The 19822-nt window shown below is 41.6% G+C and overlaps 4 protein-coding genes across 5 annotated transcripts; 1 reads left to right on the top strand and 3 right to left on the bottom strand.

Annotated features, from left to right (window-relative positions):
- Positions 1-1443: 1443 nt before the first annotated feature.
- On the bottom strand, positions 1444-7554 carry LOC101779134 (ABC transporter A family member 8). The gene is made up of 18 exons (XM_004956594.3): positions 7391-7554; positions 6472-6856; positions 6292-6374; positions 5773-5917; positions 5182-5295; positions 4812-4936; positions 4557-4715; positions 4282-4444; positions 4071-4196; positions 3907-3990; positions 3460-3827; positions 3172-3372; positions 2951-3060; positions 2774-2858; positions 2476-2604; positions 2278-2383; positions 2052-2140; positions 1444-1974 (listed from the first exon to the last, which is right to left on the bottom strand). The coding sequence occupies exons 1-18, from the start codon at positions 7463-7465 to the stop codon at positions 1675-1677; spliced, it is 2847 nt and encodes a 948-aa protein (XP_004956651.1). The 5' UTR covers positions 7466-7554; the 3' UTR covers positions 1444-1674.
- A 3476-nt stretch (positions 7555-11030) lies between these two features.
- LOC111256388 (transcription termination factor MTEF1, chloroplastic-like) lies at positions 11031-11785 on the bottom strand. The gene is made up of 2 exons (XM_022824312.1): positions 11381-11785; positions 11031-11168 (listed from the first exon to the last, which is right to left on the bottom strand). Exons 1-2 carry the CDS (start codon positions 11783-11785, stop codon positions 11031-11033), a joined length of 543 nt encoding a protein of 180 aa, XP_022680047.1.
- On the bottom strand, positions 11782-12468 carry LOC101769034 (CASP-like protein 4A2). The gene has a single exon (XM_004959342.1). The coding sequence runs from the start codon at positions 12466-12468 to the stop codon at positions 11782-11784; it is 687 nt and encodes a 228-aa protein (XP_004959399.1).
- A 2060-nt stretch (positions 12469-14528) lies between these two features.
- On the top strand, positions 14529-19266 carry LOC101778717. 2 transcript variants are annotated; one of them, XM_004956593.2, is made up of 6 exons: positions 14529-14956; positions 16109-16300; positions 16488-16604; positions 16723-16872; positions 18115-18173; positions 18824-19266. In XM_004956593.2, the coding sequence occupies exons 1-6, from the start codon at positions 14630-14632 to the stop codon at positions 18957-18959; spliced, it is 981 nt and encodes a 326-aa protein (XP_004956650.1). In that variant the 5' UTR covers positions 14529-14629; the 3' UTR covers positions 18960-19266. The 2 variants fall into 2 exon arrangements, with proteins under 2 accessions (XP_004956650.1, XP_022680227.1); XM_022824492.1 differs by having other exon boundaries at positions 14548-14956; positions 16083-16300.
- The last annotated feature ends 556 nt before the right edge of the window (positions 19267-19822 follow it).

The raw sequence follows: 19822 nt of genomic DNA, 5'->3' as shown, positions 1-19822 counted from the left end.
CGTAGGTGATTATACACCCCGCTAATCAAATATCAAAAGTTTGGCCGCTCATCCATTTAGCTCTTTATTCAGTTGTAGGATGATGTGTCCATCAACAGTGAAACGCATATGGAGACATCCAGTCCAAGTCCCTTGTATGGGATAGCCATGTACGTGTGTAATTAAGCGCCGGGGTATTTGATCATCAGTGTGTTTCTAAAGAGATTCTGCCCCTAATGGAAGCAGCCGAGCTAGATCTTCTCCAACACATTTTGAGTATGAAAGTTTAAACCTTGCAAACTGCAGTGTACCACTAGAGGCCTGTTTGGTCTCCAGCCACAGCTGGCCACACCACAAGTTGTGGTGCCGATTCAGACCGCCACAGGTTGTGGCGTGGCTGGCTGTGGCCAGCAACTAGGCGCCCCCTAGGTCGGCTATAAACATCTACTTCTCCAACTCATCCTAAGTGTGCCAGTTTGTAACCTTAATATCCTCTCACCTTTGTAAACAAAAGGAAAATTCTCCTTCAAATAGTACTGGCAACTATTCTTATTGCAACTATTCTTATTCTTGCGTTGACCGAGGTAACATGGGCTCTCTCACATGCACCGGCACGAACTCCTCGTATATTTGACTCGCGTGTCCCATTACGTTAGCTCAGGCCGTGGCGGATATTATAAATTTCAGGATGGGAGAAAAATTCAAACCCTCACATGCAGACGATCTGTATAGCGCCAATCACCGTGAAAGGTGATTTTAAATTCGAAAATTTTATACAATCAGATCACGCATGTGTGTTGGTACTAGATCTCACATGTGCTGTGTATTGCAAGATTTAAATGTCAATGCTTGATTTCGGTTTTCTACGGTAAGCTCCAAGGCCAAAGTCTCCGGCCCCCACTAAGAAAGAACCCGTAGGAAATCTGTTCGTCGCTATATTATATTAAGAAGAAAATAGAGCGGATGAAAATTGTTATATTTTCTAAAACACCAGATAAAAAGAGATTTCTGTCGCTCACATGAACAGGACATTCTGATGCACAATCGGCCCTACAAAAACAGCAATGGAAGGTAGGTAGATTGCAGAAAGCCAGAAACACTCATTACCGAGAATTATCTGCACATTGTTTTAGGGACTGAACAGCAATGAGTACAATAGCAACTTTACAAAGCAAAAGAAAACCACCTAAAGATGCAGCTGATGAAAAGCAAAAATAAACATAATATAAATGGTGGGTCCACGAATCCAAGGTCCTCAATCTCTTCATTCATGTAAATCTCATAAAACAAATCTTCTCTAGATAGATATACATAAGCTCATATGTTCATATTCAGAAGAAGAAATATCTGAAAGAAAGAAAAGTTTTCATGTGTTAACTCTCAAGATTATATGGATTATTAACAGCTCATAAGCAAACAATGACCACCAATTACATTCCCACCCCACATGCCTGAAAAGAAATGATGAACACAACTAGACACTTATTTTATTCTGCAATGGCACTATCAAAAATATATTTCTGTACAAACACGCAAAACAAGCATGCAGAAGAATTTTTCTGAGAAGAATGCTTCTCACGAATGAAAAGATTAACTACCTACAAAATCGCAAGATTCTCTATGCAGCGTGCAACGAAGTCCCATCTAATAACTGGGGTCCGTTGCCGGCCATGAAGACAGTATTCAAGGTATTATCTATGCAAACTCGTTGAATGCTTGTGCTCCTCTGGCGACCTTGATGAAGACATCCTCCAAGGTAGTGTCGACTAGGCCCCAGGCATGTATTGTGAGACGGCGCTTTGCATTCTCGACTGCAGCAAAAACATGGGCTATTTTCACCTCCTGCTTCGGGAGCTCAAACTTCTGAGTTCCAGATAGATGGTAGATCTTGTTTGCACTGGGTGAGAGTTGATGCACTAGCAGTTCAACCTCCTGTTCTTGGTCCAGAGATGTTGTCACTGTGAGTATATATGTGCCCCCGTATCTAGCCTTTAGCTGCATAGTGTTGCAAAAACAAAGACTTTAAGAAATTTTATTTCGTGTCATGACAACAAAACGAGAAGGAAATGTACCTCTTTAGGGTTTCCAAGGCATTGGAAATCGCCATCAACAAAGATGCCAAGCCGGTCACACAATACCTCTGCCTCTTCCATTGAGTGTGCTGGAAGAATCACGTTTATTACTTGCTTATTCACTAAACACTAATTAATCTTGTGACTTTCAGATGCATTGAAATAATGGAGTAGGAGTTGAGGGTTTAGAATTTAGATGCTCAAGTGGACAGGAAAAGATCATTACTAGTTAGAATAATTGCCCGGTTTCTCTTGGCCTCCTTCACAACATTCCACAGGTTATTTCTTGATGCTGGATCCAGTCCTGTGCTCGGCTCATCCATGAAGACAACCTGAAGAATATTTGCTAAGTTGCATAATGCATTTGTGGTTGGACGATATTTCATGGAACAGCCAAAAATATAGAAACAAGGAAAAAAAATACTTTAGGGTCCCCAATCAATGAGATTGCCACACTGAGCCTTCTTTTCATGCCTCCACTGTATTTCTTGACTTGCTTATCACCAATATTACCATGAGATAGATTTACACTCTTCAGAGAGTGTTCAACAGCCTGGCAGTAAAAACAATTGGACAAAATATGATTGTACATGCTCTGAGATAGCTGGATAATTTCCAAAAAAGGGAACTGAAGAATAAATGGCATAGCAATTAGAATTGCCCAACACCAAAATGTGAATATTATGTTCAAAAGGACGTATGTATATCCAGATTGGAGGTACCTTGACTAATGTAGCACCTTTAAGATTCTTCAATCTGCCATAAAAGAAAAGATGTTCTTTTCCTGTCAATGTTTCCCAAAGCAAGCTGCATTTAATACAACACCAATTACCATGATTAAACAATTTGATCCCATGAAGGAAAACTTTTGCAGATAAATACTTGTTAAGAGTACATACTTATGTTGTGGGCACACACCCATATTTGTATATATGTTACCCATGTCTGTATTTATATCCATTCCATGGACATAAGCAGTACCAGATGTAGGTCTAATGAGTCCAATCATCTAAGAATAAAAACAAAAAAAAACTATCAGGTCGCATTAAAAGATATATAAGATTATATGCAACTTCTATCAGAAGAATGAAAAGCATCCATTTTCAATTTAGTATCATACCATGTTAATAAAAGATGTTTTCCCAGCTCCATTGGGGCCAAGCATTCCAAAGCACTGGCCCTTTTGAAGGGCAATAGATAATCCTCGAACAGCCTGCTTGTCAGGGTTTCCATCCCTTCCAGGATAAACCTTGCTGAGCTTATTGCAGATGATAGCTTGGTTTGCATTGGGATCTATCAGAAGTTGTTCAACTACTTTTCTCTGAATAGAGTTAGTCAATGAATGAAGCGTGAATCATATGTATTGTAAAGAAGTTTAAGAGATATCAAAGTATGAGAAATAACCTACTTCTAGAGCAACATCAGATTTCTCCATATTGAGAATGACTCTGGAATCCTGTTGGGTACTGCTAGGTTCATGGAATGATGGTGCATGCTTCTTCTGTAAACATCTGAAGCAGAAAAAAGGGTTTTTTCTGACACCATCGCCTAACAAAGAGGCTTGATCTAAATAGAATGCTAACATGAGAAGTAGTGCCCATTCTACACTCATTATGATCAAGACATCACGCATTCCATTGAGGGGATCGTTCATACTTCTCCAGGTCATACCAGCGACTCCCATACTGCTACCCGAGAATGCATATTGACCAAGTTCATATAACCCCCGATAGAGGGAAAATCCGGGGACGATCTCCATGACTAATATCCAACCATCTGAATGGAGAAGGCAAAGCCTTAAGTTGTAATTAATGTTATATAACTGAGACAAATCACAATTAAGCTAGCAACTTACAGGGAAAAGTTTTGTCCTCAGCAAAGAAGCGGAAAAGAAATGCCCCAAGTAAGCCAGAGCCAAATACATACATGTAGCCAACCACTGCAGCAGGAGGTGAATGAAATTTGTCAGTTGTCAATTTCAAAAGGCAAAGTTTTGACTAACACGTTTGAGTTACTAACCTGTGGCCATCTTGACAGATGAAAAGAAAGATGCCACAAAAAATGCAAGGGCAATCTGTAAATTCACACATGTGAAGAAGAAAACAGCTTGTACGCTGTACTCGTTGATTCTGAAAAAATTGAGACCTGAAAAGAAGGTGAATTATATTTGACATTTGCAGATTCATTTGCCACAATAGCATATTCATGAGTGAATTGTAATATAATTTACCTATCAAGGAGCCGAAAATCACAAAGAATAACATATAGACGACTGATAGAGCAAGAAAATAAGAATAAGATATCAGCCAGTAAGGCCCATCCTTCAGACCATGCATTTTCATCATAATTTTGAGCTTCTCCTGCTTCTCATACACCAGATACGTCAAGATAACCTAAGAAAAATGAGTCAGTTTGCAAGCTCTACTGATACTGATTATTAACATGTTCAATGAATTTGCGGCCGTACTTACAGAATGTTACATCAATACATCTCATCATACTCACTGGGAAAAGAAGTTCGATGATCCATGTGAAGAATAACGCACTAAGAAGAGAAGACAGATCCAACTGAAAGCTTGTCCCAACTTTGGGCATATCTTTTACATATTCAAGTAGCATTTCTACCCCAGTTCCTTTGATAAATTTGAGATAAGCATTGGATACCTGTAGGAAACGAACCACCAACTGTCAGAACAGGAGCCATGTTTCAAAAGATACTGAATTAGTCAGAGATAAGATTATGGAAAACAAAGCACATACTGCATTCACCAAGCGCGGAACCCGTAATGTTGCGATAAATGAATATGCAGTGTTATCATTATAAGTAGAGTTGTACCAAACATTTACACCAAGTCCGTACTGTGTTGTGCCCAAGAAGTCATAACCTGAAGAAATGAATGCAATCATACAGTATGCCAATGCATAAGAGAACCATATGTGTAGGAATTAATTTTTTTGCGACATTTTGGAACAATAACTATTAGGAAGCCAATGGAATTACTGATTACATTGATTATACCCAAGGACTCATTGGTCGGTAGGGTGTCACAAAATGTTTACGAACTATCATTGATATGTGAAGTACTTGAAACTTCAAAGAGACAGAAATTGTAGTATCAAGATGCATTACCTGCAATAAATTCATTTAGTTCTCCTCCTCTTTGTCTATAACCCTTTAAGAATTCATAGTTGATAATCGATGCACTTTCACGCCATAACGGGACACCTTCAACACACTGTATATCTGGTTCATTTCAAAAGGGCATCAGATCTGCAGCATAAAGATGCCTAAGGAACTGTGAAAATGAGAGAACAGTTCTCAACTGTTGCTGCCATGCAGACTTCAGAAATTGTCCATATAGAACAAATTATAATCATATATAAATGGGTGTCACTTTTTGAGTTGATCATAGATAGACTATAAACAGCACAGCAACATGGAAGAGCAGTACACGTATTTATAATGATGAAATCTTCTACAAGTATCTAGTATGCAACTGTTAACGTGCTTCTGTCCATGTCCAAATAAAAGGGCCGCAGATTTTAACCTAATTATGTGTATGTCAAAGTAAGAACCATCATACACTATAGTAGTGGCAGTTCAAGATCAATTAAGAACACAATTCAAGCATTTTAAAGAAATATGGAAACCAAAACAAAAAAATCAACATTTTAAGGAATGTTTTTTTCTAAAAAAACATTTTAAGACATATATACTTACTGAGCTGAAAAGGTATGCCCCCAGTATTGTATGAAATGGTTTGTGACATGAAGGGTAGGCACTCAGGCTGGATCAGGTACAAAGTATGGCCAGAGAAAAATGCAGGCTCTAGCAGTTGTATGTACCATGGCTGTGTGTCTGAGCCCTATGACAAATCAAAGCCAATGGTAACCACATAAATCAAAACATGAAGCAGCAAAATTTAGAAGACAGCGAACAGGACTGCAGGCTAGTGGTTGCAGTGCCTTAATAGCACCCCCGTTGCCCAAGCTTAACTCCCTGTGGGAGCGGATTTTCAGGGCTGGGTTAAAAAAAAGGACCCTTCGCAACCCTTGCTGCTTCCAGAGTGTGTCCTGCAGGCACGTCCTGGGCAGCGTAGAGGGAGCCTTCGGGTTCTTTTCTCGGTCCTGCAGTGAGAAAATTCTTCTACTGCTAATACCTTGGGGGAGGTCTTTCCCCTAGGGCCGAGTTTTTAAAATTTAAAAGCCAGAAACTCAATTGGGCATTGAGGGAACTCACAGCAACTATCTTGGAGAGAATGTCAAGGAAATCCGTTGAATTCAAAGACGGGGAAAGGGCAGGAAACAGCCCTCTTGAAATTGCTGACAATTGGAGAACACTCAAGAATTACAAACACATTCACCAAAATTATAAACATTATGAAGTGTGTTTTAGTTGTACTATATGATAAGATCATACCTCCAGCGACCGCTTTGTCATTTCCAGTTACAAGGACAGTTGCAGGGCAAGACCAGGAGACACGGCACAACGGATCAGGCAAATCATCAAACGGCTGGGAGGAAGTCCTTACAGCTCGGAAATCAGCACGGGGAACCTGAATGAGGGCCGGCCAGCGTGGCGGGCTGGGAATTGGGCAGCTCCCGACCTGGTCCAGCGTCGAGTACTGGATGCCACAATCTTTCCTCACACATCTTCCATCCACACTGGTCTCGAGGCAGCTGCAGCCGCATTTGTACTTGGGCTTGTCAAGCTCACTGTTGATGACGTTCTGGAGCACGATGAGCAGGACGCAGATGAGGATCGGGAAGAAGGTGATGCCGATGTTTGTCTTGAGGTTCCGTTTCTGCAATGCATAATATACATGATTAATTGAGGCACTCTTCGTGGAGCCGACATAGGGAAGAAAAGAAAAACAGAGCCAGCTTAGATACTGTTCATGTAGACAGGCAAAATTTGCATTTGTTAAAATTTGTGCCTAATTCGGATCGCGTTTTTGCACCTCATAAAACAAACGGAAATAGAAAATCAAAGAAATTAAAGAACTTGTCGTGTAAGAGCAAGAAAGCCCACACGCCAAGGCTACCTACCGGCCTTGGCTCACAATAAACAGCAGGCACACAGATTGGTATGAAGCTAGACTGCTAGAGCTAAAATCAACAAATTACTGCAAAAAAAAATTCCTCAAAAGGCCAAAACCCATCAGACTCAAGCAACACTTTCCGGATAATACAACTACGTTGAACCCTCAAGAACCGGGCAGGCAAATCCACTAACACCTGGCTGGCACGACGAGCGGAGCAACTCTACAGATTCGCCCACTGAAAAGGGGGGGGAGCGAGAAAAGGTAGATGGCGCAAAAGAGAGGCAGTGCCGGGACCTGGACGCAGAGGTTCTTGCGGAGGAGGGCGTTCGCCTGCGTCGCGAAGCTCGCGGGGCCCCTCGGGGAATCCATGGCTTGGGGCGGGGCGGCCGGCGGCGGGGCGGCAGGGGAAGGAGGAGCCGTGGAGGCGTAGCGAATCGTGAGCGGAGACGTCACGGGCCCCAGCGTTCAACTTTACCCGCTTTTATACGCGTAAGTATCCCGGTGCCGACGGTGTCTTGCCTCCCGCCAAGCAGTAGAATTTGTCAAAAACCCAAGGAAGATTTGAATTCATGCTGCCTTTATCTGCATCTATCTAATAACTGAAACCTCTGACAAAAACAAAGATTGGTTTTGGGTTCTGCAAACGCAATAAAAAATCCTTTGCATGTTTTCTACCTCAATCGAAATAAGTAAGATTTACAACAATTGCAGCCTTTGCAGGTGCACAAACCCAAGTTTTTCCTTAAAAAAAAAACTCTTGTAGGACCTGGTAAGTTGCACACTACACTGGGCCGCATGATGGGCTCAGTTGATTGGGCCAGGCCTGACCCACAATGTCATTGGGCCCCAAAGGAAATTCTCGTTGGTTCTTGTAATGAACACCGACACAACTAACTGTTGAGTCCAACAATTGTTCAACTGGGACGAGCTATAGTAAAGTCTGATTACAGCACAGTACTCCCACCAGTTGGTTAAAAATTTCTTCGTTCGACAGGCAGAAACCTTCCATGACAGATCGGCCAGGGAAAAAAGATCCATCAGTTCAGAAGAAGTTGCGCACATCTGCCATGCAAGTTCAGAAGCCCTCTCTGAATACATTCAGGAGCACGAGAGTATTCGCATTTTTGTTTCAAAGGGAAAACATAAGTTTCTTCATCTTGCAAAACAGAATGCTAGCAGAACATGTTATGGGCATGATATCAAACTTGTCCCCAAGACAAAGGGTGTATTTATTCAAGCATGTACCTAGGAGTCATATCAGGAACCAAGTGATGAGTTCTGTTTGGCGATATCGATATGCTCACAGTTCACCAATATAAAAGTCATATCCCTTACCAGTGGCCTAATATCCTTGGCTACAGCATAGTTGACAGAAAGCATGAGTATTTCATTGCTCATTAGGACACAAGTTTTCACATGTGTGTTTTAGAGTTCCCTCTGCAGTCATTTTGGCCACTGCCGAGTCAAGCCTCAATAAAATAATGTACAAAGTAAACGACAGTACAAGTGAAAGCAAAGAATTCAGCTCAATTGGAAATAAGTAGGCCTTACTAGTGTGAGCTAGGCAAACATAATCTGAAAAAAAAAAAAGAAACTGAACAGACATGGTCAGACAAAAGGGCAAGCTAATACTGTCAAATTCCTACTATCTCAAGTTCTGTAACTTGAGGATAATCTGCAGTCCTGTACTCCTGTGCTAGGCACAAAAGGTGACACTCAAAACAGTAAGGATCTAGAATAGCTCAAACCTGTTGTCAGATAACCACAAGTTAAACTTGGGGTATGCACACACAGAGATTAGTAGTTGTATTACTGAAACCAAGAGTTGAGAAAGTTCTGCAAATGAGCATGTGTTGCAATTGGATCATCTGCCTGAACAATATCCAAGGATCTTACAATATTTGGGGCACGAGCAGCGGCATAAGCATCTGCAAGACCAGTAACAGAGTCCTTTTGACAGTCGATGAACTATCTGGAAGTCTTCTCTCCAATTGTAGCAAATCTGTGAAAGCTCAAATTGCTCTTCAGCAATCCCTTTGCGAGCAGGACCTAAATGACACAATGCCGGGGACTAGTCACTTCTCCAGGCTATATGTGAACAGATTAGGCCTTTCCAGAATGTATTGTGGCTCCAGTCCAACCTCATTGATCATGAACTGAATCTTGCTTGACATGGACTCTTCATCAAACTGGCAGGTCTTACGACCTAGCTGCTCTGTCCTGTGCAAAAGCCTTAAAATCCTTGCATAAATCAAAGGTACAAACCATGTAGTATAGACTGAACCAATTTTTGTGATTAATTGCTGTTAGCGAGTTATGCTCAGAAGGCCCTATGGGCCTTGCCCTCTGACTGTACAGGCCTGTTGGCCGTGTACCCCTTTAGGGGATAGTCAGATGATTGTGTGATAGGCAAGGATCTCCGTTGATTGGTTCTGATTCTATAAGCCAAACCCTAGGACATCCTTGCCTATATATGTGTACGTGCTTTGCACACCATAATCAATCTATTATCTTCCCAGCCATACTCACTTTCAATTGCATATGCTATTCTTGTCGCCAGCAAAGAATTGAAATAGCAGTTTGCACAAACGGTCCAATTAGCACATATTTATACAGCAAAAATAGAGATGCACAAAGAATGCAGAATCCAGGTAGTCAACTTCCACTATTAAGAGGAAAGAACTATAACATTACTTTCAAAGACAAACTTTACAAGATTGTAATGGGAGGGAAACAAGAAGTTCCAACATTGTAAAAACTGAGGCAGACACCAAACAAAATGTCTACACTCCTAGGCCTAGCAGAAGGGCCAGTGGATGATTACGTCTAACAATATGCACCGATATTCTCTGAACTATGTTTACACAAACACAATTTTTCCAAAACCTATTTGGATTATTCTAGATAAGAGTATAGGATTTGAAACCTATAGGTAAATTCTGTTGAATATCCTAAAAATAATTATCCAAATGAACCAAACCAAGTCTGTTTCAGCTAAGCACAGAATTAAGAAATTTGACAAGGGAAACCAATTGCCGCCTAGTCAGTATTCATTCAAGCATATTTCCTAGAACTTATATTATACATAAGACTAATCCAAATCTACCTCGTGTAAACAGATCATTTATAAGCACATAAATATAACAAGGAAACTGATTGATGAACCTATATGGACTACAGTATGAGTATCTACACAATCCATAGTGCATGCCTTTCGCGGTTTTACCTAGACTATTCTTCAAACATGATTTTCCAGAACAATGTAGTAACAAGTATTATATTCTCAGGTCTAAAATGCCCATCTCCCTGGGTCCTGAGGCATGCACATAGCTCACCATTTTGAGGTAACAGATACCACATTTGTTATATAGAAAGAAATGTAGTACATTGTGTGAATCTGTAAACACGATTTGTTGCAGTTCATAACTGAATCAAATATGATAATTCAGGCAAGTATGTAGGAGTCATGTCAGGAGCCAAGTGGTGAGTTCTGTTAGGCAATGCCAATCTGTTCGCAGTTTACCAATATAAAGTGCTCTCCATTACCTATGGTTTATTCTGCCTATTAGTAACCCATTCCCTTCTCCGTTGTCATTTTGTCCACTACCTAGTCAAGGCCCAGTGAACTAATGTACAGTGTAAACAATAGTTGAAGCAAAATTAATGGATTCAATTAAATAGGAAATAGGCAAAGCCTCATAGAAGTATCAGTGACTAGTGTGAGCTATGCAAACATAATTTGGGATAAAAAAAAATACTGAACAGACATGGTCACATGTTCAGACAAAAGGGCAAGCTAATACTACTGTCAAATTCCTAGTATCTCTAACCACTGCGACAAGGATCTATCTGCAGAAAAAAAGCCAACTTGAGGATAATCTTCAGCCATGTGCTAGGCAGAAGAAGTGACTAGTACACTCAAAACAGAAATGATCTATAATAGCTCAAACAAGTTCGCCATAGATAACCACAGCTTAAACTTGGGCTTTGCGCGGTCAAAGATCAGTAGTTCTATTGCAGAACCAAAAGTAAGTAATGGCAAATGAGCATGAATTGCTATTCTACCATCTACCTGAAATAATATCAAGAATCTTACATTTTTACAATATTAATGCTGGTTGCTGGGGGGCACATCGCCCCCACGAGCAGCGGCATAAGCATCTGCAAGCCCGGTAACAGAGTCCTTGTGACAGTCAATGAACTTCAAATTGAAAGTCTTCTCTCCATTTTAGCTATTGTGTAAAAGCTGAAATTGTTGTTCAGCAATCCCTTTGAGAGCAGAACCTTAATGACATGATGCCGTGGAACTAGCCGCTTCTCCAGGCTATATGTGAACAGAACAAGCCTTTCCAGAATGTATTGTGGCTCCAGTCCAACCTCATTGACCAGGAACTGAATCTTGCGGAGAAGATTTTGTTCAGATATTTCTAGAATTCTTGGCATCTTGGACAATGCAGTGGCAACTTCACTCTCAGTGCAACCAAGACTATTCTTCAAGAATTCAATCCTGGCAGTATACTTCTCTTTAGTGGTCTGGGCGAGAGCCTCCACCGCACGCTTGAACATCGCCGAGCTGCGGGTCAGCCCAAGCTCTTCCACGCGCAGCACAACCTCCTCCAAATGCTCCAGGGTGAACGAAAGTATCCGCACGCTCCTTGAACACAGGTGGGCAATATCATGATCACTCATGCCGCACTGCGAGGCAAGGCGATATTAGGCTTGACCACCCTGCCAAGATCCGAGGTCAGATGGTTGAGGGAGCTGTTCTTCTTGATCACCAGTAGTAGCTTCTCGAACGAGCCATAGAAGTTGACGAAGAACTGGATCTTGGAACCGACGTCGCGGCAGCTGCGGACCGCTCGGGAGCCGACCGCGAGGAAGCTGGCGATCTGGGGAACGGACAGGCCGACGCGGTCGCGAAGGGCGAGGAGGCGGGGCTCGAGCCTGTCCACCTTACAGCGGAGGAGCAGCGGATCGACGGCGACGACGTCGGCGATGTTGGCGCGGGATAGGCCGATGGAGGAGAGCAGGACGAGGACGGCGTCCGGGTCGAAGCGGGGGTGATGGTGGGCGGAGGAGAGCTCGTTGAACGCCCTCGCGGATAATTTGGACGCCTTGGGCTGGGGCGAGGCCGCAGGAGGCGACGAGGTAGTCCTCGAGGGAGAAGGGGGCGGCGGAGGTGGAGAGGAGGAGGCGGCAGTCGCCGTGGTGGATAGGGGAGGGGATCTGGGGGCTGGCGCGGAGGAGAGGGAGGAGAAGATTTCGGAGCCGCAGCATGTCGCCGGCGGCGGAGGGTCGCCGGCGGTCGAGGCCTTGAGGGTCGTCGTCGCCTCATTGGTTAGGGGCAGATTTGTTTGTCTTTTTTTTTCCATCTCTTCCCCGTCTACTACTCCTTTCAAATTTGGTCGGAAAAAAACTCCTTTCAAATTTGATAGTTGATTCTTTTTTTAATCCATTTTTATAATTAAACTTCTCTTCCGCCGAATTTGGATGCTCACAAATAAGCTTCCTATTCTTTTATTTTTCCATCCCTTTTACCCGTTAACCTTTTTAAAGTATATAGTACAATATATAAAAAAATATCATAAAAGACAATGTACTGATGAATTTGTACTTAATAATTCTTTTATCCTATATTATAACATGTAATGAAAAAATAGTGTAGCGACGACGTTTTTCTTAGAAAATGACAATAGAGAATGCATTGCAAGATTGTGTTATACTTGATAAAATACTGGTTCATACTGATAAGTGGAGAGAATTTCTCATTTGACATAAAAAATATCTCACTTTCTTATTTGACACTGAATATATCTTCAATTCCTCGTATGGCACTACCGTCAACAAAGCATTGATTTTTCATCTTTTCTTCGTAAAACAACCTCCAAATCATTTCCAAAATTCATTAAACTTTTCTTCCTGATAGAACAAATGGAGATAAAAATATTCTGCTTGAAAACACACACATAGCCTTGACTTTCTTAAAATTAAAATTCATGAAACCGGCCACTTTTGAAGGGTTCCAGAATTTCTAGAGCATCAAAATAGTTTCTAAAATTTTCGAAACTGTTTTAGAACTTCTAGGGCATCAAAATATTTTTCAAAATTCTTGAGACCAAGTCTCCTTTTGTACTAGCACGCTCGATCCATCCTCGGTTCAGGAGAGATGAGGCGTGTAAAGATAGGGTGTCACTGCAAATGTTGGCATGTCACACTCCTTCAACATCGTGCACCGAGGCTCCAACATATGACGGTTTCATTGAGAACCCAAATGATATCGCCATCCGTCGAGAATCTGCAAGGATATAGGTGGAGGTCTTTCCCTCGCGTTCTACGAAGAGGAACAAAGGGGTTGATATCAGGCGGCTTGTTGGCTTGCCATGAATAGGAGTGCGCGCGGGGAGGGGTTTGTAGAAACAAAGTAGAGGTGTTGTGAGGATACCGGGAGAGAGAGGTGAGAAATGATGGTGAGATAAGAACAAGTTACATTGGACTAGGAGGTATTACTTGTCCCTTTGCTCTATTTAGTCCCGTGTTTCTTTGGTTAAAGAGGATAGATACCAAATTAACCGGAATTAAGTTGGTTAGTTAATTCTCGAGATTGGATTAGGATCGACAATTTTGGTTTTGATCACTTTAGATTCATTTTGTTATGTGTGTTTTGATCCGGTGTATTTTCTGCCCTAACCATATCCATCACCAAAGCCATCCAACCATTTTCTGTCTAATAATGTGGGGTTCAAGACCCTGTTGATCGCTAGCATAACTATTATAATAGTTTTAAACCATGTATATATTATATATATTTACCTACAAGTCATGATTCCCATTAGCCATTAAACACTTTTAAGAAGATAAGTCAATTCTCTAGTGTGTGCAATTATACGAGCGAGTCATACTTAATCTTAACACCCTAACCTATTGATAGAGTCATCAAATTAGTTCCTCCATCTATTTTTATAAGGCATGGCATGACTTGGTACGGTCTTCCAAACAACATTTTGACCATTCGTTTACCTTATATTATATTGTTTATGGTTATAAACTTATAATCATTGTAGAGTAAATTTCATTACGAATCCAACTTTACATTATAAAAATAAAAAATTAACAGTCAAGTTATTGGTCAACTCTTGATATTGATATACGTGTGCACTTTATAAATAAAAACGGAGGGAGTAACTAGCAAGCCCAAAGCCATAACAGGTAGTATTGTGTTAGTACTGTTCTTTTTGTTGGTCACTCCATAAACATGTCCTTATTAGCATATCAACGACCATGATTTCCACTAACCATCGACAAGATTAGGCGAGCTGGTGCGCCACCTGTTATCCAAAGGCGTCCAGCTCCTCCCCACACGCGCACTACAGCAGCCAGCGAGGCCGCCAGAGGAAGCGACCAAACCGGCTTGAGCCAGTTGCGCCCTCAGCCGCAGCCCAACTGGTGCCGTGCCGTGCCGTCTCCTCTCCTCTCCTCTCTCGTCTCATCCCCAGCCCACCCAGCAATGCCCTCCCCCTCCTCCTCCCCTCCCACATGACCTGCGCCGCGCCGCGCCGCGCAGCCACCCTCGGTTTGGTCACGGGAGCGCCGCCACGCACATCACTTCACGCGGTGGTTCTCCCCCTCCCTCCTCTTCGTAGATTGGAATCGGCGGGCCGGATGACGATGGCGGGTTCTTGTGCCGCTGCGCCCGTTGCCGGCCTCCCCTCGTTGAGGACGCCGCCGCCAACGAACCTGAGGCTTGGCGGATTCTTCCACTGCTCCTCGGCCTCGCGGAGCCCCGGCGGCGCCGTCCTGGGATGGACTCAGGGAGCCAAGAAGCAGACCCCGACGCCGCCGGCAGTGGCGCGGCTCAACCGGGTACTTGCTTCCTATGGATGAACTTGATTTCTTGTGTGCTCTGTGTGATATCACGGGGTTGAGTAGAATTTCACCTCCAAAGATCACTTTTTTTTAACCAAATCTTTCTTGTTAAACTGTTTCTTGATTGCATTGCTGCTGTGATGGCAATTTTGTGATGCTTGGTGTAATTTCACCTTCAAAGATGAAAAGGGAAATGACAGACAAGATGGTCTCAAATTGAGTGTGTATCGATATTGGTTGCCATCATAATTCCTCGTGCCACAGAATTAAGCAGTTATTCTAGTTCAACGCAAATTAAGATTTTATGCATGTCAATCCTCTGCATCTATAACACTATACAGATTTTTAAGCACGCCATGATTGCAATAAAAATCTATAGCATGACAGGTGCAATGAGCTCTCAAAATTCTTACCACGGAAGGGAAAAAGTTCATCGAAATTAGATGTTTTAACAGTCCACTGTAATAACCAATCCTGCTTGTGTTGCTGATGCTTAGATCCTGTGTCTAAAGTTTGTCAAGTGTCACTCACACCTCCCTGCATCTGAGCTATGCTCTTGTCAATCCAAACCGTACGGTTGGGATTAAGGTGTAGAATAAGTCATGTCTCAGAGTAGGACCGACCTCGATTGATACGGAACTTTCTGGTTGATAAATGATAATGATATGCACCATTCATAAAGTTAACCATCCTCTGCAGATAAATGCTGTTTACTATTATCATTACATGTCAAAAGTGTTTGTATGATATCTTTTCTTTAGCATGCCCTCAAAGGCTAAACTTCTAGATCTCTTTAAATACTTGATGCTCCACTGAATTGGATTTGGCCTGCTTGGGATTCTTGTCAGTTGTCATCTTTATTATTATCTTTTATTCAAAGTTTCTGCTATGTCTCTGGAAAGTTGGGTTTAAAATGGGGTATACAAATCCGCTCACTGAATTTAGGCTGTGTCCTAAATGGCTGTGGCCTCTTTTGTGTTTTGGTGTTACTCTAGATCTGGGATTACTTGATGGGAAGTTGATTTTGACGAGTCAGCACAGGTGCAAACTAGAATTGTAAAACTGGAAATTTTATTTCCAGATGCTGTAATATATTTGGTTTTCACTAATGATTTACTGCCAGGGGCTGTTTTTATTGTGCTCGTATAGTTGCTCTGCGGATACATGCGAAGAGATGGGCACGAAGGTGATGTGAGGAGTCAAGGAAGAGATGATGCTATTATGTTTGGGCCAGATGATGATGGTGTAAAGATTCCTACTCAGACAGAGACTCTCGTCAAGGGTACTGCAATGGTTGCTGAACCAGAATACAAGCCTATCCCTGACCTAGATTACCTACAGGTAAACTTTTCTGGTCATTTCACACCGTATTTTATTTTTTTCTCTTTGGTTTACTCAAAATTAACACTAGTGGTTATTAACCTTTGAAAGTTAGTTTAGTACAAATAGAGTTTCAATAATGAATGCTACTTTGCATACATGGCCTTTTGTCCTGCAAACTGGTCTCATCTCATTGGTGGTCATGCAGGAGCTGTTGGCTATTCAGCAGCAAGGACCTCGTGCAATAGGTTTCTTTGGAACCCGCAACATGGGGTATATGCATCAACAGCTTATTGAGATCCTGAGCTATGCTATGGTCATAACAGTATGTCCCTTATTTATGTGCCATTGTCATTCATATGATCTCCCTGATTTATTTGCTATTGCCATTCATATGTCTTTGAGTCCTCTAGCATTGTTAGTAATATTTGTGTACATTGCAGAAAAATCATATATTCACATCTGGGGCTTCCGGAACTAATGCAGCTGTTATCAGGGGCGCTTTAAGGGCTGAAAAGCCAGAGTTGCTTACTGTAATTTTACCTCAAAGTCTAAAGAAGCAGCCTCCTGAAAGCCAAGAACTGTTGTCCAAAGTAAGTCTTCCTGGTGTTTCTATTCTGACCTGGTCATTTTCTAGTCAAAATTATTTCCAGACCTGTTAGTATAGATTCCTAAGCGTGCCAATATACCTTTTGTTCTATATATTTACTATTGGCATTTAGTGGATTTGAATTGATAGACTGCTCATCACAGTATTTTCATCATATTGACAGAAAGTTGTGGGAAATTTCTAAGTGCTCCACAAAAAGGAGAAAAGATGTACCCATGCTTGTGTATGAACCATGTTTGTAATCCATATGATATTTGAAGTGGTGGTCATGATGATGCTGGTTGTATGACAAATTGAGAAGTGCATAAGCTTCCTTAGCTGTGCTTTTCTATTAATGGACTAATGTTTGATGATACTTGTTTTACAGTAAACTACAGTATTATTACCTCTGAGTTAGGTCTTTTTTTTTTCTCGAACACGCAGGAGAGCTGCGTATTTTTATATTATAGAGAGGTAAGGGAAAGAGTCCCATACAAAGCAACCTCTTTACCTCTCCTCGGAGATAACAGAAGGTTGCAAACTAATACAAGAAACTTATCACATTTTGTATAAATATAAAACGACCCGACCTTACTACTCACACTATGAGTTAGGTCTTACAGCTATTTTTTTAATTGTGATCTCCCCTATCATACATGTCAACATTCTTGAGGAGAACGTTGTGCTTCGTTATTGTTATTGAAAGAGAATTCTGTGTGCATTTATGTTAGAGTTATATGAAGATAAATAGTTGTCCTGGTTCATCCTTCATTGTTATTGAAAGAGAATTCTGTGTGCATTTATGTTAGAGTAATATGAAGATAAATAGTTGTCCTGGTTCATCCTTCACCAAGAGAGCATCCTATTTATTTCCACTGCAGACCTCTGAATTAATTCTGCTGTTACCACTAACCTTCAGTTCTGTTGTATGTCAGTTATTTTATTTTGGATCCTTGGGTTTTTCGTTTGCTATCCTTATCAAGCTTTGATCGTAAATTTGCTTAAAAATCAATGTGATCACTTGGTTAAGAATGTCTCACCATGGCGTATGAACTGTTCAGAAACCATAAGCATTATCCTATAATTCTAGGATTCTGGCTAGATAGCTACAGTAGATTATTAGGCATCCACTGTCATATGCGTTAATTCCAATTACATGCATCTGGAGTTAAGTAGCATCCTGCTGATGTTCTATTTCCATATGGTAAATTTGAAATGCTTCAGTAACGTTTTGTAAACTTTGTAGGTACAAAACTTGATTGAGAAACCACAGTATGACCATTTGCCACTGATTGAGGCTAGCAGGTCAGTCAGCTACCTTTTCCAAATTGCTCATATTTTTCCTATGCTGTATATTTTTGTCACCAACAGTATCACTATACATATATGGTCTATGCCTGATAAGTGTATCAGTTAGTTCCAGCTCTTTTCAGTGATTGCACGGAAAAAGTACTATGCTTTGGACGAAGCAGACATCACTTTCTTTAACTCATTGATCGTTACATAGATGGTTTGGATACTATGTTCTGTAGATTTTGCAAGGGTATCTGCTGCCTCACTTACAGAACGATTTACGTGAATAAAGGACACTGAATCAAAACAAGCATTGGACAGATTGATGTCATGAACTATAGCTCTAGATTGGGCCTTAGGTTCTGTCCAAGGGTATGCATCTGTAGCTTTAGAATAGTTTATTTGTCTTAGTAGATACTACTACACTATTACACTATTAGCTCATAAATTATTTGGGTTTATCTGTTGTATTCTAGAAGATGAGTGTCAGGCCCCCTGTCCGCTTCCACGGGCACGACAATGAGCATCTGTGTATTTGCCTATTTGTCAGTGTCTAAATATCTTGTACATGGACTGAAAGACGAGTCACGTTTGTTCTAAATCAGTATTGCTTCTTGAATATCATCTTTATGCATGCTTAATGGCAACTCTTAAATCTTCAGGTTATGCAACATGGACATCATCTCGAAGGTCCAACAGGTGATCTGCTTCGCATTCCATGACAGCAAGCTGCTGATGGAGACATGCCAGGAGGCCAAGAACCTTCGGAAGATCGTGACGCTTTTCTACTTGGATTAGCAGCTTCTCTACTTGGATTAGCTCCTGCTCAGGGATCTTCTCTCCTTTTTGTCCGTGGTGGGGGTAGGCTGTGGTGGCTGGGGATTAAAAGGCAAGCTGAAAGGTTTAGTTAGTTTCGGTATAATGGGAATAGGTGTGGTGCGATGACCTCCCACTGGAGAAAGTCATTTTTTGTTTCACCCATTGTTTCGATTCTTGTCGCGAATAAACCGGAGGTAATCTTGTCGATATGCCTAGTTCGGCGGTGAAAGGAATAATATTATTAAAAGTTTATTTATTGTTGCTGAAGATCTCAGGCTTATAATTAGTTCGGGCCCCAGTTTCATGAGCACTTTCATGCCTGTTTACCTTTAATGAAATATTCTTAACCAGTTATCTTGCTTAATGACTATCTTCTTTTATAGGAGATATGATATTAGAAATTGCTAGTTTTGTAGCACCAAAGTAATAATAAATTTAGTTATGCGCCATGCTTGGAGGGCCGGCATTTGGCCCGATGATGCGTTGTGTCTGTTTCGTTTTGTTTTCCGATGGGCTTCTTTGCCGATGAGTTCGCCTGGGAAGCCCATGCGTAACAAGGTGCATTTTGGTAGGCCCTTTCTCTCCATTCTAGTGGGCGGAAAGGCGGAAGCCAGAGCAGCAACTATTCTTCTAGTGGAAAAACTAGCATCATCAGAAGATGAGAGTAGAAATCAGTAATGCCCGTACGGTTGCCGTCGAGGAACAGTGCTAGCTTGTCGTCGGGGCCGGACTGTTGTCTCCTTCCCGTTCTTCCAGTCTCGCTGGACAGCAGCATCCTTCCTGCATCCGCTAGCTGTTTGCATATCATGGTTTAGCTGCTGTTGGTTCCTTGCAAGAGTGAA

Source organism: Setaria italica, chromosome II, assembly GCF_000263155.2.
Source record: "Setaria italica strain Yugu1 chromosome II, Setaria_italica_v2.0, whole genome shotgun sequence".
NCBI lineage: Eukaryota > Viridiplantae > Streptophyta > Magnoliopsida > Poales > Poaceae > Setaria > Setaria italica.
The sequence above is the reverse complement of the archived record's forward strand: the minus strand, read 5'-3'. Positions and strand labels throughout refer to the sequence as shown.